Source organism: Cydia amplana, chromosome 4 (assembly GCF_948474715.1).
Source record: "Cydia amplana chromosome 4, ilCydAmpl1.1, whole genome shotgun sequence".
Classification (NCBI taxonomy): Eukaryota; Metazoa; Arthropoda; class Insecta; order Lepidoptera; family Tortricidae; genus Cydia; species Cydia amplana.
This window is the reverse complement of record NC_086072.1, coordinates 10975566-10993088: the sequence shown is the minus strand read 5'-3', so window position 1 is coordinate 10993088 and position 17523 is coordinate 10975566. Positions and strand designations below refer to the sequence as shown.

Genomic DNA, 17523 nt, shown 5'->3' with positions numbered 1-17523 from the left:
AATACTTCAAATGCTGTAATCAATTTAGTAACGGAAGTAATGTTTAATCTAAATAAAGGTTATAAGTGTGGCGGAGTATTCTGTGATCTGACAAAAGCATTCGACTGTGTCGATCACAGGATACTTCTCGACAAACTAGAATATTACGGAGTTCGTGGCTCTGCTCTGAATCTCTTTGAGTCATATTTAACTAACCGCACTCAATATGTAGAAATATCGTATGTAGATTCTGATAGCGTAGCTCGTTCTGAAGAAGCTGTAGTAAAATACGGGGTCCCTCAGGGCTCTGTACTAGGTCCATTATTATTTCTAATTTTCATAAACGATTTACCCCAATCTCTTACCTATGGAACACCTTATCTATACGCTGATGATACCAGTATCATTTTGAATGCGACCACTACCCATGAGTTCAAAGTAATGATCAAAAAATGCTGGGAAGAAATCGAAAATTGGTTTACTGTCAATGGCCTTAGAATCAATCATGAGAAAAGTTATTACACTATATTTCGACGTAGCCCTAAAAGTACCGACTTCGACTGTGATGTACCAATACAGAAGGCCGAATGTATTAAATTTTTAGGGGTAGAACTCGATCCTTATCTGAGATGGAACAACCAGATAGATTCCATATGCAAAAGGCTGGCTAGTGCATGTTACTCCTTAAAATCACTTTCGAAAGTAGCCGATGTAACTATACTTAAAACTGTTTACTTTTCCTACTTCGAGAGTATTATCAGATATTGTATAGAAGTATGGGGTAACGGAACGAATATAAACTCTATACTACTCTTGCAAAAAAAGGCACTACGAATTATTGTGGGATCTAAACACATACCAGTCACTCATCGCAATATGTTTATAGACCACAAAATATTTACAATTACGGCATTGTATTTATATCGAATATGCGTTTATATGTATGTCAATCAAAATAATTATAGAAAGGCTGAAGAAACCCATCATTTTAATCTCAGAAACAAATCAAAAATTGTTCAAATTAAATCTAACTTTATCCATTTTAATAACAGCCTTAACAATATCGGAATTAAAATTTTTAATAAATTAAGTACCGACATAAAACAATGTAGTGACCTAAGAACATTTGACATAAAGGTAAGAGATTATTTCATAAATAGACCATTCTACACTGTATTATGTGCTATTGAGTGTTCCTTACATCCTGGCTCGCTAACATACACAGCCGCGCCCACTCTTAAGTTAACTTCCCGCTTCCGAGAGTCGCTCCACCCGAGCTGTCACCACAGACTCAATATCGTTACGCGCGCTATGCATGCCCGAGACAGGTATAGGACCTCTGTGATGTGTGTATGACATGATGTTTGAGACCAGTACTTCTCCGTCTAAACTTGTACATACACTACATCCCTCCTTCCTTATGAATTCAGAAACCTCTTTCAAGATAATAAAAATGAAACCAACTGTACTATCAAGACTGTATTAAAATATGCGAATAAAACTACTGTTACATATAAAAAATCAAGAAAGCAATTCAATAATCTATAACCAGGTTAATCTGCCACTCTCCATCTACTCTTTTGAGATGGACCACGTTCCTACGATACCTTTGGCCCGTTTCTTCGTTGACGACCTCTACGTCCCCTCCGGTCACCTTTTCTACAGTCAGAGCTGTTGGTCCAAATGGTGTGCTTAGTTTATTGTCCTTTGTCATATTTTTCATTATTACTTTGTCTCCTTGCACCAATTCACATTCCTTAGCTTTTCTTTTTTCATCGGTATACTCCTTTCCTTTCTCTTTCAATTCTTTGTCTTTATCCCTCACCTCTATGTCAATATCTTTATCTTTCCAATCTATATCTCCTTTTTGACCCAAGTCACTGATCATGGGAATTTTGTCTCTAAATTGTCGCCTGAAAAATAATTCTGAGGGTGTTTTTCCTGTGACAGAATGTGGTGTGCTATTGTACATTCTTAGATATTCCAACAAGGCTAATTTCCAATCTGTTTTCTCTATCTGACTGATTCGCAGTCTCTTTAGAATATCTCTATTCTGGCGCTCGACTTCTCCATTCATTTGTGGCCAATATGGGATAGTCGAGTGTAATATGATCCCTCTTTCTGTACAGAAAGTTTTAAACTCTTCTGATATAAATTGGCGTCCATTGTCCGCTGTGATGGTCGCTGGGTCTCCAAGACGACTGAAAATTTCAGTGAGATTCTTTATCATTTCTGAGCTGTCTATCTTTCGACATATTTTGACTTCTTTGTATCTGCTGAAATAGTCGACTATCACCAGAATATGATCGCCGCTGGGTAACGGGCCAAGCAAATCTATAGCCACATCTTTCCACGCTTCATCTGGCAGTTCACGGCGCTTTAAGGGATTAGGTGGGTTTGGAGCCGATACCAATGTACATCCGGCACAAGATTTAACTAGCTTCTCGGCCTCTTTATCATACCTAGGCCACCATACTTTCGCTCTCAACCGGGCTTTCATTGCGACTATTCCTGGATGACCTTCATGAGCAGCCTCCAGGATTTTCTTTCGAAGATCTTTTGGAATAACTATACGTGTACCTCTCAAGAGAACTTCTTCATAAAAACATAACTCTGTTTGAAATAGTTTGTATATTTTCACCTCTTCGTCCCAGTTGTTGTGGTACAGTCCCGCTTTGACTTTTTGTATTTCCGGATCTTTCTCCGAGTGGTCTGCCACTTCTTTTAGCAAAACAGCCTTAGGTCTTATGTACTCTACTATCTGCTGTATATGGTGCTCTATTGGCTCACCGCTAGATAGATTATTGTCATTGAGTCTAGACAATGGGTCCGCAATATTGTTTTTTCCTGGTCGGTATATGACTTTAAATTTGTATGATTGTAGCCGCAGAATCCATCTTTCTATTCTTGCACAGGGTTTTGACTTAGGTCCGAAAATTACTTCTAATGGCTTGTGGTCTGTTATCAGGTCGAATTGTTTACCGTATAAAAATATATGGAAATGTTCTATTGCCCATACCAAAGCAAGTGCTTCCTTCTCAGTCTGGCAGTATCTCCTTTCACAGTCAGTCAGAGTTCTACTTCCGAAGGCAATAATTCGGGGTTCATTGTTGTTAATTTGTACCAAAACTGCACCGAGACCCACAGGACTCGCATCAGCAATCACAATGGTCTTTTTTGTGACATCGTAGTAGCCTAATGTAGGTATCTTGCTAATTGCTTGTTTCAGTGTTTCAAAGGCAGTTTCTTGTTTACATCCCCAGTCATTTTGTAGGCTCATATTTTTTCCAGGCCTGTTCCGCAGAAGTACTTTCATAGGCTCTGTCACAGTTGACAGGTTGGGTATCCACCTGCCAACGTAGTTCACCAAACCCATGAAGCTCTGTAATTCAGCAACAGTTTTAGGTGCCCTGAACTGCTGAATCGCCGATAAATACTTTTGCAACGGCCTTACACCCTCCGCTGATAGTTCATGTCCTAAAAAGTGTACTTTAGTGACTCCGATTATACATTTTTCTTGTTTTAATACTACATTGTTATCATTTAACACGGATATAACTTGCTGGAGTCTTGCGTCATGCTCTTCTTTGTCTCTTCCATAAACCAATATGTCATCCATAAAATTTATGACCCCTTCACAGCCAAGTAACAGTTTCTCTATTGTTTTTTGAAAAATCTCCGGGGCGCAGGTAATTCCGAACATCAAACGTTTGTACCTGTACATGCCTTGGCCGGTAATGAATGTTGTTATATGTCTGGAATCTGGGTGTAGTTCTAATTGGTGAAAAGCATCTCTGATGTCCAACTTGCTAAAGTACTTGGCGTCGCGTACTTGGGGTAGTAACTTATCCATTGTAGGCAAGGGATGATTTTCTCTCATTATGGCAGCATTTGCCCTTCTCATGTCTACGCATAATCGAAGGTCTCCATTTTCCTTTAAAATTGGTACGATTGGAGATACCCATTTAGATGAGCCTGAGACCTCTTCTATTATATCTCTCTTCATTAGTTCTTCTAACTTTTCTTCAACTTTCTTTTCCAATGGTATAGGAATCCTTCTGAGTGGCTGTGATACAGGTGGGACTGTATCATCTATGGGTATATGTATCACAACATTTTTTATTTTAGGAAATGTTTCTTCTTGGACTTGGTTGATTTGTAAGCCTAATTTAAGGACACCCAACTGTTTTGCTGTATCCCTGCCTAAAAGGTCTCTTGTGCCCTTAGTAATAACATAGAAAGTAGCCTCTTGAGTTTGATTTCCAGCTCTTATTTTTGCTTTAAATGTGCCTTGTAAGGGTAGTGGAGTTGTACTCCCATAAGGTACAAATATCTTATCCATATCATTGTTTTGGTCATAAATCAGGACTTTACTACTTTTCATTTCTACCCAGGTTTCTTCAGTTATCAAATTTCTTCTGGAGCCAGAATCAATCAACATATTTATTTTGACTCCTCCAACTTCACATTCAATAGTATCATCACTGTCAATATTGAAGACATATTGTATTTCTTCTGTTACTTGTGAAGTCATTTGGTTAATGTCCTGAGATTCTTTATTACTTTTGAATTTCTTAGTGTTGAAACTCCTATCGTCAGGATTTTTTCTTTTACGGCACATTTGCTGGAAATGGCCTATACGTTTACATCTAAAACATTCTTTATCAATTGCCGGGCATTTTACATGAGAACGGCTTCCGCATCGTTGACATGGTTCTTTAAATTTCTTCACATTGTTATTATTTTGCTTTGTACTTATTCTATTTACTCCTTCCTTGCTTGCCGCTTTGTCTTCAAAATCTTCCAGTTGCCTGTTAACGGCTTCCAAAGAATTCGCCTCCATGATTATCTTTTCTAAAGTCATGTCGTCTCCTGCGCGTAAAATCTTCTTTCTCAATTCGCTGGAGGAACCCTTTTCAATAATTTGGTCTATTATGTTCTCGTCCTCATTATGGAATTGGCACTTGACTGCCTGCTGTCTTAGTCGTACTAAAAATTTCTCAAATTTTTCGTTAATTTCTTGTTTCAATTGTCTGAATAAATGTCGTTCATACACTTTACTTTGTTTCGGTGAGAAGTAAGAGTCTAGCTTCGATAATGCAATTTCAAAGACATCTCTTCTAGGTCCTCCATCTTCTATATCTGGATCTGGGATATTGTAGAAAATCTCCTGCAATTCTTGTCCCCCAAAATGAAGAAGACTGGCTCTCTTCTTTTCACTTTTTTCTATGCCAGCTGCATCTATATATATTCGGAGTGCCCTCTTCCAACGTTCCCATCGGATTCCCAAGGAAGTCGGTTCACCTCCACATTCAAACTTGTCCAGCGTCAGCGCCATGGCCCCATATCGTGCCATCGCAATCGCCTAAAAACAAATGATCTAATTAGTCCTGTTACACGACTCTGTCTTCAGAGCCTACATATTTGTTGATCCCAAATATAAAGCCCTAAACAATATTTCCACTCATAATTATTAATTTACTACCAGAGGTCTAATCACAAATCTGACAATACCAGAGCGTGAACATAGCAGAATCCCCTTGAGGACAATCTTGTCACGACTTAACCAGTAGTCTATTTTACACTCCATGTCGCCGCGTGATCAAGGCAGAGTCCCCGCAAAGACAATCCGTACCACGACTCGGCCGACAATGTTCAGATCCATTCACAAACATGTCGCCGCGTGATCAAGGCAGAGTCCCCGCAAAGACAATCCGTACCACGACTTAACCGACAATTTCTAGGTCCATTTCACAAACAATGCCGCTGCGTGATCAAGGCAGAGTCCCCGCAAAGACAATCCTGTCACGACTTATCCGACAAAGTCATAATTTTCTCAAAACGAGATCTAATCTTTCAGTCAATGTCCATATCACAAGATTGTATTATTTTCTTATAATTTGAAAACTTACCTGACTGTTAATATGTTTGTGTTATTTCGTACTATAATCGCTGCAATCTTCCGCTTATATTTTGTAGTAATAACAAATATTTTCTTAGATCTTGCACCTGAAAAGCTTAGGCGTAAACAGTTTGTTAGCAATCTTTCAGTTTTTTTTTTTCCTTTTACATTAGCCATAGATACAATACGCTCTGTTCTCGCGCCTAAACTACGGTTGGCAATACTGTTTTCGTACAGATGTACGGCGTGTGTAGTTAAATTAGAGTTTGCCAACATAACAACAATTTAAATTAATACGGCACAGCAGTTGGTAGAACTGTATTTACTACTAAAGTAATAAAGTGACACTAGTGACAGATTGATAAAAATATTTGACTTCATCTTATTCGAAAGTAAAATTTGAACCTTGTACATCAATGCCATCATTCTTTAGGATGTCGAAATGAACTAAATTAATGTATTTTGGGACAGATCTCTCCACAATTAACGTCCAATATATCTATTCACCTATCCTTCCTCCTTTTTAATGGTTGCTTCGGCGCGGCGCCTGAGTGTATATGCGAAAAACACTTTGTTTTGCCTAAATTTGATTATTACTCACGGTTTTTCGACTCGTCGCCATTGTATTATGTGCTATTGAGTGTTCCTTACATCCTGGCTCGCTAACATACACAGCCGCGCCCACTCTTAAGTTAACTTCCCGCTTCCGAGAGTCGCTCCACCCGAGCTGTCACCACAGACTCAATATCGTTACGCGCGCTATGCATGCCCGAGACAGGTATAGGACCTCTGTGATGTGTGTATGACATGATGTTTGAGACCAGTACTTCTCCGTCTAAACTTGTACATACACTACATACACAATTGACGAATATTTTGCCAACGCACTTGATTAAAATTATTTTAGGAACTGTATTTGTAACTTCGTAGACTTTTTTATTTATTTTTACATCATAACTTGACATTTATACAACATCCGACATTATTTTATACCTTCATTTATATTTTTAGCTAGATTTAAGATATTATGACTGTAATGGGGGTTCTTTTTATGAGTGGGGGTTTTATTGTTAAATTAATTATTAAGTAATTGTAGTTGTAATTATTATATAGTTTGGACTGTAATTTGTAAGCTTTATGTGTGTATGTGTAGTTTTAAATTTATTTTATACCGATTTTAATTTTAATGTATTTTCAATGTTTTTCCAATTTTGTGCCAATTAAATTATAAACATAATTGAAATTGTAATGGATAATAATTAATGTAAATATTGTAAATAATTGTATATACCTACCTTGTACCTATAAAACTGTATTTGCATGTACATGTACTTAACGCAAATAAATAAATACAATACAATACAATACAACATTTACGCGTGCGAGATAAGACGGCAGAGGGATACAAGTGGGTCCCAGGCGGCAACATTAACTGTGTCAGCGATGCACGACGCGTCGCATGCATGCGGCGGGATTCCTCGCATACCTATTGTTCCCGAGGCATAAAAGCGTCATCGTTTTCCCCTTGGTGCCTCGTTTCCGCCCGCCATACACGTATTTACTACCCCTGTTGTGAAAAGCTAGCATTTTCATTGTATATTAACGCGACTAAGCAGGTTATAGAATAAAGGGACTACGTAATAATAGTTGATTGTGTAAGAGTTTCTAGTTATTAAACCACAAAAGGAATTTACTCAGCGAAAATGCAGCCTTCACTAAACTTGCGTTATACCGTAGCGATAACAATTTGCTACGGCACAAAACGGCAAGCGCTGCGCTACTAACTTTCCGCAAGCTTCAAGTTACGTCATAGTTAAAGTGCCTTATTCGAAAACAGGAGCTGCGCTTTTACAAAGGATAAAGTTCAGACAACAAAGAAATTTTAAAAGTGATACAACAAATAAAAAAAGCTCTTCAGTTCTGTAATCTTGTCAGGTGTGGTGCCAGTAACAAAGAATCTACCTGCTTACTTTGTCATGCCACGTATCCGACGGTATCACTTCAGGCAGAAATAAACCGAAATAGCCGATTTGACTTGGCTAAGCGCCTTAACTAATGACGTCCACGTGTACGTGCGCGGACTCGTAAGGGCTGAAACTCCCCACCACTCACAACCCTTCAGTTTTCACTGTTCGGCTCGTTGTTTATAGCTGTTGACGTGGACAGTTGTCGGGATGAAGGTAAGTTATTATTACTTCACGCTCACGGAAGCAATCGATCCCGAAAATCATTTTTTATTTAGATAGACCCAACTTTTGTTACAAACTTGAGTTATCATTTCCTTCCTTTTCCCTGGGAAACTTCCTTTTCCCTGGGAACTTTGTTGATTTATTTAAACTTTTCTGGTTCTTTAGGGGTTGTTGTTGGTTTTTATGCTATAAATACCTAAAGTTTGTTACGTGCGCGCTGCCCATTTAGAACTCATTCGACTTTAAGCTAAAAATGACATGCACTAAATCTCGAAACTCGACGTTTAACACACTGAATAACTGCCGCTGCCATGTTTACGAGTATGAAAGCAAGCAATATAGCAAGAAAACGTAAACATACGTAGGGCCCGATTCGGATTTTGAAATAGACATCGGTTAGATATCTTTTAGACATCACCAAGATACGATAACGATATGGTTAAGATCTAACCTGTCAAATTTGACTTTGCGCGATTCTGGAGATACTCTTGAACGATTTCCACAAGATATGGCTTAGAGATCCAATTCACATCTAATAACTGTAACGTAAAAGTGACATTGGTTGCCCGAATTGCGCTGCAAAAGAGAACTAGTTGAAATCTAAACTATAACGTATCTAGAATGGATCTAGTACGTGTCTTGTCTTGTGAATATCTTGAAGTTCGAATACGGCAATAAGGGTCCTATTTTAAACTTCTTATACTTACTGGCACATTACTTACATGAACAAATAGCCGAATATTAAATGAATACAGTGTTACGTCAGCTACGTCTGTTACGGACCTATCAGTAAGTTGACGCCCTCGGTGAGATCTTTATCGTAGAGCGTGATAAGTTTGGCGCCGTTCTCGTCCAGCGGGGTGATGTCGAGCAGCATGCCTTCAGACACGTCGCAGTGCACGTGCCCTTGCCGCGTCACCTGGTACACCGCCGGCGATGGCAGCGTGCGGTGTACCCTGCACAGTGGAACACATCGGGTATTAGGGAAACACATTGACGATGTTGGACAGCAAACCACACAATACTACACAGTAAGCAAAGCTTATCGTGTACCGACGTTGAAATTCGATTATTTCCAACTTTCTTAGATAGAGTCTGTGCGGAAAGAGAAGAGTCATAGAATGTATTGGTTCCCTTACATTCAACGACTCTTCTTTTTCCGCACAGACTACAAAAAGAAAGTGGAACATTTCAAGAAATGATCTACCTACTTTGTAAAAAATATCTGGGAGACCCAGCTTTGCTCGGAAAACATATAAAAACTCAAATATGCGCGTTTTCCCAGAGATAAGACCTAGCTAGATCGATTTTCCGACAAGGAAAATAGCAAATTTCATGGAAATCGTTAGAACCGTTTCCGAGATCCCCGAAATATACTTATAAATATATAATATGTACATAGGTAGGTATATACAAGGATTGCTCGTTTAGATACAGGTATAAGGTAGCGAATCAGTCGCCTACGCACGAAATTCATCAGAATCCGGATCTACGAGTATTTACACCCAAGAATCGTAAAATACAAGGACTTTTTATTTGCATAGACACGTGGCAAGCGTCGGTTACATAAGTAGAGGAAATCCATCTCTCTACTCGTTGTGTTTGAAGTTGTTTTCAAGCCCTGATGCTTTTACGCTTGCTCGGAGCCCACCCTAATGCGGTCTAACCGGAGTTCAAACAGAACCACGGTAGATGCTCGCTTTCAATTATACTATAACGTCGATATACATAATTAACGACCTCGTTATACTAACCACTCTGTATAAAGGGGTATAGTTATAAATTTACATACAGTTTCAACATACACGTATATGAACTAGTTACTCGTACCTTACTTTTGTGATAGTCAATACCAAGGTCCCACTCAAGCACAAGCCTCCTCTCTTGTAGGTATTTAACAGTAGTTCTGGGCTATCGTTAGCCGCCCTGAGGCAAATGCATAATATAAAGGCTCTATATTCCATTGTATTTCTAAACTTTATTTTGAGTATATAGGTAATTTAACAAAGCGAAATTTCATTGGTCTTTGCAAGTTTCATTTGTGGGCGACTAAAAGCTACAGTCCCTACGCTAGTCCAAAACAGGCATAGGACTTCACATGAACTTTTAATTTTTTTCAGGAGATGTGTTTCCTAACGATGCTTTCCTTCACCAAAAATCAACTGACTAATATCGAATAGGTAATACTTCGTACATAAGTTCGGAAAAGCACATTGATACGGGCAGGGATTTGAAGTCAAGATTTCGGTTTAGAATTCGCATGTCTTACGTAGTAGAGTAAAAATTAAAATAAGTAATTTTGATTCATTAATTTGTTCTGGATTGAACGAGCGTTATATTCAATATCTGGGAGACCGAGCTTTGCTCGGAAAACATGTAAAAACTCAAAAATGCGCGTTTTTCCAGAGATAACACCTAGCTAGATCGATTTATTGCCCCCGAAAATCCCCATATAGCAAATTTCATCGATCGTTAGAGCAGGGGGCCAGTTTTTGAATTTCGACCGCTCAATTTCGTGTATTTCGTTCAATAATGTCTCCACTACTAGGCATTTAAATTCTACTAATAGAATTGAAAACGAGTGTCAATACCACTACATTCCCAATTTCTGTCGCGCGTTTTTCAAAAATTAGCATTTCACCGTTTTCACCGATTTCTGAGTGACGAAATCGAGCGGTAGAAACTCAAAAATCGGCCCCCAGTTTCCGGGATCACCGAAATATATATATAAATAAATAAATAAACAAGAGTTGCTCGATTAAAGGTATAAGATAAGATAAAGTTACATTGCACATGTAATGGTAAACAGGCTACACTGATAGACAGGAAATGTTTTCAAATATTTGAGTGGGTATTTAGTAAGCTATATTTTTTGATCAAAAATGTTGATTCTAATTGGTTTCTGTGACAATTAAGTATGTATATCACTTCTTGCTAGTCGATATTCTTTTAAACTTAATCTAAAACGAAATCAGCCTTTATACCTAAACCTATCTTTCAAAAATCTGTTCCATTTCTTCGATATGAAATGAATTCTACTACAACCGAACAGGTAGATATCTGATCTTATATTAAATGAAATCCATTTTTAGGATTAGGGTCGCAACTGTCGCAAGCGAGTTTCTTGGCGGCGGCGACCCACTCAACGAACGAGCCAAGATTGTAGGCGACAAGGTGGCGAAAACAATATTGCCATGGGAACCTACATCGGGCAGGGCGCGAGAAACTATCAAATGTGATGTGTTTGCCAACATTTTACACAGCTCATAAAATTGACATTGACATCAACAGCTAGCTGCAATAACAGTAGGAGCAGAATACCTTTGTTAAAATATCGCGATGAAGGAATTAGCGTATGAAAGAAATAAATAAATAAATGAATAGTATAATTCTCTCGGCCCGTTCTTGCCAAGCGGACCCAAGGTCACCCAAGGCTTCCCAAGTGAGCCGTGACAAAATGCCGGGACAACACTAGGTAGATGGTGAAGATCTATCGAGATCGGCCTATTTTCCAGTGAACTGGCTGTTGACGTAACCATTATAGAATCTAGATTTATTTTACGAAAGGCTAACAGAAAAATAGATTTAATTACCTAAAACCTACTTCTGTTTTATTACTTATTATATCTGCTTTTGCTCTAACATTTTCGAAGCTTAAAGTAATGTTATATCTGCAGGTATGTCCGTAGGCCCCTTCCAGACCCTTTTATGGCTTATATAAGCCATAAACTCTGAAGGAAGTTCTTGGCTACGATAACGTTCACTTTGAGAAGGGAAGAAATAGTATGTTAAAGTTTTTATTATTATTTTAAGTACTTAGTAATAAGTCCTACACGACAGGAGCATAGGAAATTTTACTGTAGTGGAATCGTGGTGCGAGCACGTGAACCCCTTCTAGTACCTAAAAGAACCTAGGCATCTGCGGCTTTATTTCCGTATTAGCACATTTATTGCTGTAGGTAGATTTTACTTGTAATTACCGCATCTAAACTATAAAATAGACCCATAGAAAAGTTGATGAAAAACATTTTTGTAGTAGGTAGTAGTACATATATAGTAATCACTTTATTGTACACAACTAGGGATTGAGATCCGGATATCCGGATATCCGAAATATCCGGATATCCGTCAAATCTAAGATCCGGATCCAAAAATTTTTTGTTTGTATAACTAAGTATAATATTGATTTTAAAAACTTTAAATCTGATTATTATCAACCTAGACAACCTAGTCAATCTTTAGCTAAGCTTGTAAAATGTACCTAAGTTAATTTTAGTGTTTATGTAGCATTGTAAAGAATTTTTCTATAAAGACTGATTGTTATTATTTAATTGTTAATTTGCAAATAAATGTTTAATTTTTGTCATGCTTTTCTACACCGATTTCAGCACGTTAATTTCAAATAAATCGTACTATCCATGAAAATAGCCTTTTTTACCCAATCCTTTTCTTTCGTCACCTTTCTTTATACAGATCCGTATTATCCGAATTATCCGGATATCCGTATCCGTCAAATTTTAATATCCGAAATATCCGGATCCGAAAAACTGACGGATCTTGCAAACCCTATACACAACACAAATTGTGCCTATACATAATTGTCCCGTCAGGCATCAATGGTTTCCCGTTGAATTACTTGTGTTTATTAGTCCACTAGCGACCCGCCCCGGCTTCGCACGGGTTAACAAATTATACATACCTAAACCTTCCTCTTGAATCACTCTATCTATTAAAAACCGCATCAAAATCCGTTGCGTAGATTTAAAGATCTAAGCATACATACAGACAGACAGCGGGAAGCGACTTTGTTTTATACTATGTAGTGATTAATAGTTCTCCAGTCCGGATTACCCGTGGGTTCAGGAAAGCTTTGCTGAGGCATCTCGATTTTTCGGCCCACCGTCTGACCCTTTCAAGATTAATCAATCATGTAATTATGATGCGTGATGAAGTAAGTTCACTCTGACCCTCTCTCGGCTCACAGTAAGTTAGTTACTTTGATGACCTTTATTAAGCCTCATTAACCCAGCTAAGTATATTAGATGCCGATATAATATATCTTCGTAGGTATCATATCTATGTGATACATTGCTTCTAAATTCTTGCTAACTAAATGTAACATCGGGTTTGGATCCCAACGAGGGATCAAATCCTCTTTGTTCCATGCCACTGGACAGGGGCATGGCACACTGCGTCCAATTCGCACGTCGCTCCGAAGTTTGAGCGAGACAAACACTATGCGCGTATTATAGCGACATACCGCTCGCATCCGGCATCCCGGACGCAGTGTGCCATGCCTCATATTATTATACAGTGGGACAATTATACATCTGAATTAAATAGTTTTAAATCGGATATCCTCGAGTGTTTAAGTTTAACACGAATATTTCGTTTAAGTTGTAATTCGAGATAAGGGTTGTTTCATGTAAATAATAGCCAAGAACTGCGCAGAACTATTCCGGTTTTTAAATTGAGAACTATGAATGAAGTCTCGCGAACCTCATGTTAGACCGAAATATGTATATAAATAACATTATTCTGATGTCATTGTACGTTCAAATTGGGCTGATTGTACCAGAAGGACACACATGTTTTTAGAAAAAAAAAACTAAATCGGTCGAGAAATGACGAAATTCTAATAATCGAATTTAAATTGTTGTGAGACATACTAACATTGAATAATTTTACGGTTTAGACTCAATTGTTTTAAGTCACTCGCGCGACATGTTTCGGAGAGTCTAGGTCTCCTTTCTCAAGCACTAACAGTGCGAGCAGCGTTCACGACGGCCGTGTATCGAGTACGCGAAATTCTAAATACCTATAGGTTAGTACTGATTTATATATTTAGTTTTACAAATAATTTGTATTATTTCTTCTTAAAATTCCAACGAAAGCCAACGAGACTTTGAAGACTAAGCATATTACAAAGCCTACGCTCGATTACTATTAGGTGCCTAATAGAAATCAGTCAAGCGTGAGACGGTCTCAATAAAAACATATACATAAATTACGTAATGGTTCCGAACCTCTGCTACACGAGTGTGACTCGAATTTTCCCATGTTATGCCTTGGTAATATTTCAAAGGCATTCTCCAATCATCTTACAGACTCAAACTCAAACATTTAATCAGCAAATAGTCAAATAGGCCTCAGAGGCGCCTTTACGTACACTTCAAGTTATGATATCGCCAACATTTATAAATTACAAATAGATACATTTTTAAGACTAATAAAAAAATATATAAATCAATTCGGACCACTACTACCCGTTCGCTTAAAGTTTAGTTAATAGCAGTCACTTTAGTTTATTTAATAACTTTTGTGATTGTATTATATGTAAGAATAAAAGCGGTTGTAAAGCTGTGGTTGCCGAGTGGAGAAAGCGTCAGAGGGGGTAATGCCGGGAGGTAACGGCCAACTTGAAGCGTACGGGCAGTAGCTAACGGCCAACTTGAAGCGAACGGGTAGTAGCTAACTAGCTACCTACCTTTGTCCATCTGCTTGCGTAGCGTTCGCATCGTGGCTACTGTTCTTAGCGTCAGGGTGGGCGAAAGTGTCGAGCAGGGACGAGTCGGCGATGCGCACGATCAGGATGTCTCCGCTCTGGATATCGGCCGAGCCCTCCCAAGACACGACGACCGGAGGACACTCTTCTCCGCCTGCGCAATCCTCTGCCACCTATGCAACAAATAGATTCAATGATTACTCATTACGCTTTTTTATTGTGGTCTTTACCCATCACGGGACGATGGGAATTTGTTGGAATGTACATAAGAGGTAGCTACATCGTGCGAATACTGTGCTGTGCCCTTGCTCGTAAGGACTATTACGAGTTGATGGAATCTAAAATGTACCTACCTACTATTAGGATATTGGGTGAAAGCGATGGACTAAATACTGGGCTTTGAGGTAGGTATATAATTATCGTGGTCTTATGACTCTTATGTTCTTCAGTAGGAACACGAAGGAGAATTTTTACTCATACAAACTACCTCGCCTTCAGAACTGTTCAAGCTAATACATTTTCGGGGGCGGGTCTTAACCTTTGTTTAATTACTATTCTTGGCAACGTTACTTAAAAGATACCTAATTTTTTAACTCCGTTTTTGCATTTTTTTCGTACATATTTTTTTGTAGCTATGGTGGCCGAGTGGATCTTTTTCCTCTTAATCCGTTGACTTTGACTATTAATCCGTTGGTCACGGGTTCAAATCCTGGCTCGCATCAATGAGTTTTTCGGAACTTATAGGTATACGAAATATCATTTAATATTTACCACTAGCTTTTCGATGAAAGAAAACATCGTGAGGAAACCTGCATACATCCTCGATTTAAAGGTGTACCCACCTATGTGACGTCTGACGTCCCCAACCCGCATTGGGTGAGATTATGTTTGATCTACTGCGCGAAAGTGAAGCGAAAATATCTACTAAGCGAAAGCGAAGCTTTAATTTCCTATTTATATTATTAGTTGTCAAAAATAGGATTAATTCGGGTTAAACAGAACCTGAACTTAACTAAACCAGTATTTTAGAATCCATTAATATGACTCTATGCAAAATATGGTATGAAAAAAATGCACTAAAATTAAACGACCGAGCGATATACATCAAGTTTAGCCTCCAGTATTTTCCTATTTTAGGCATAAAATACTTTTTTTTATGTAATATGTTTAATTATTAAGATTTCGATAAGTACCTATGCGGAAAAGAAATGACCAGTGGAAAATAGAGCATTATGGGATAAATCGTATAAAAATGTTCATATGAGCTGGTTTGTTTATAACGCGATGCCACTCTTATTAAAACAGAACTGTACTCTGATAAGAAATAACTTATTTAAAAAAACATGTCAATATGTACCTACGGATAAAACAGTTACTTATCGTTACGTTCGTGACAACCGCTATAATGTCTTTACCTAAGTAAAATACCTACCTAAATCATTACCAACCTATAAATCAAAATTCCCAAGACTACTACAAAAAATATTAACTCCTACCGAAAAATGGCCAGTATCAAGAACCCCCCTCATTCAGGCTACATTTGACTTCATACCGCCTCATGTGTCTCGCACAGAAACCGCACACGCGAGTGACAAAGTCACACACATTAATTATCACGAGGGCCTTTGTGGGAGCGTACAGTGAAATGACTGCTTTATTTGCTTAAAAACATTCAGGGATGCATCAAAGCACAGACTACATATATACAGACGCTGCTATCCCATACATTCAAATGTGACCGCCTAAAAGCGCATCATTACTAGATGGCGTCAATGAAAATGCACTGTTGCCTATCATGGATACAAGATGGCGCTGTGTCACATCCAAATCATAGAATTCCTAACGACATCTATACGTCTTCATTGAAAGTTAGTAGACATATGTCGTTGCCAACGATTAGAAGTAATCAACAGATGCCGCTTTATAGCGTATTGAATAAATCATGAATCTAGTTTAAAACTGGATCAAGTATGAGGGGTGGAAGGAAATGACCGAACAGGATAGTCTTATGTATCTTTCAGTAGGAGTAAAGAGAGTTCGGGTACTTAAGGAGTACAGGGAGGGAAGGGAGAGGCAGGGTACAGAGAAATAGCGTAGCCAAACGGTATAACCATAAAGTAATTTCGGAAAACGATACTGTGGTGATGATAATATTTATATATTATAAGAATGCTACATAAGTCTTGCCGAAACTATTTAAACCGGCTGAAAATAAATACCTGTCATAATAATTTTGCGCATGCTACCATTGGTGCATGGCAAAAGGATTAGACATTACTACTGGCGTAAGTCCGTCTATATGCCACCATGCCACTGGTACTTGAGCGTTTCTTTATATTTTTTTAATCCAATTGCTCAAAAAGTTTAGTTTTTGTAGCTGCAAATTGTGCGTAAAGTTTGATTTTTTTACACTAGTGCTAAAAAGTAATCTGATTGATACATTTTAAATAAATGAGTATTATGCGAGACCCGCTTATAAATGACCCACCTGAACAACGCGCGATTGGGCATAAAGGAGTATTATTCGAGACCCAATAGTATTACTTGAACAACGCGCGACTGAATGAAGCTGACGTTCGTACAATACACTTTATACACTTAATATAAATGTAATTAATTAGATATATATCAATATAATGAAATAAAAAAAGATTCATGTTTTTTTACATATAGCTGGTCAACCAAATCTTGTCAGTAAAATAAAGGCGCGAAATTCAAATTTTCTATGGGACGATATCCTTTCGCGCCTACATTTTTCAAATTTGCCGCCTTTTTCTACTGTCAAGATCTGGTTGACCATGTATAATTATATGTTCTGAAAATTAATTTTATTAATTTTAATAATACAATTTCTCTTCAATTGGCATAATGCTGACAACAGTGACAACAGAATCCACATTGAAAAACATGGCAATTAAAAGTAAAACTTTTTTTATTCCCTTCCCGCC

The 17523-nt window shown here is 38.0% G+C and overlaps 2 protein-coding genes across 2 annotated transcripts in view; both read right to left on the bottom strand.

Moving 5' to 3' along the window:
- Window positions 1-17523, bottom strand: part of LOC134663248 (uncharacterized) — a 76229-nt gene that overhangs the window by 29956 nt on the left and 28750 nt on the right. The window contains exons 11-12 of the mRNA XM_063519649.1: window positions 14558-14748; window positions 8854-9026 (exon numbers count right to left, since the gene is read on the bottom strand). Coding sequence (XP_063375719.1) covers window positions 8854-9026; window positions 14558-14748 — 364 coding nt within the window. The remainder of the gene's footprint in view (window positions 1-8853; window positions 9027-14557; window positions 14749-17523) is intronic.
- LOC134663244 (uncharacterized protein K02A2.6-like) lies at window positions 1446-5424 on the bottom strand. The gene is made up of 2 exons (XM_063519643.1): window positions 3342-5424; window positions 1446-3302 (listed from the first exon to the last, which is right to left on the bottom strand). The coding sequence occupies exons 1-2, from the start codon at window positions 5333-5335 to the stop codon at window positions 1514-1516; spliced, it is 3783 nt and encodes a 1260-aa protein (XP_063375713.1). The 5' UTR covers window positions 5336-5424; the 3' UTR covers window positions 1446-1513.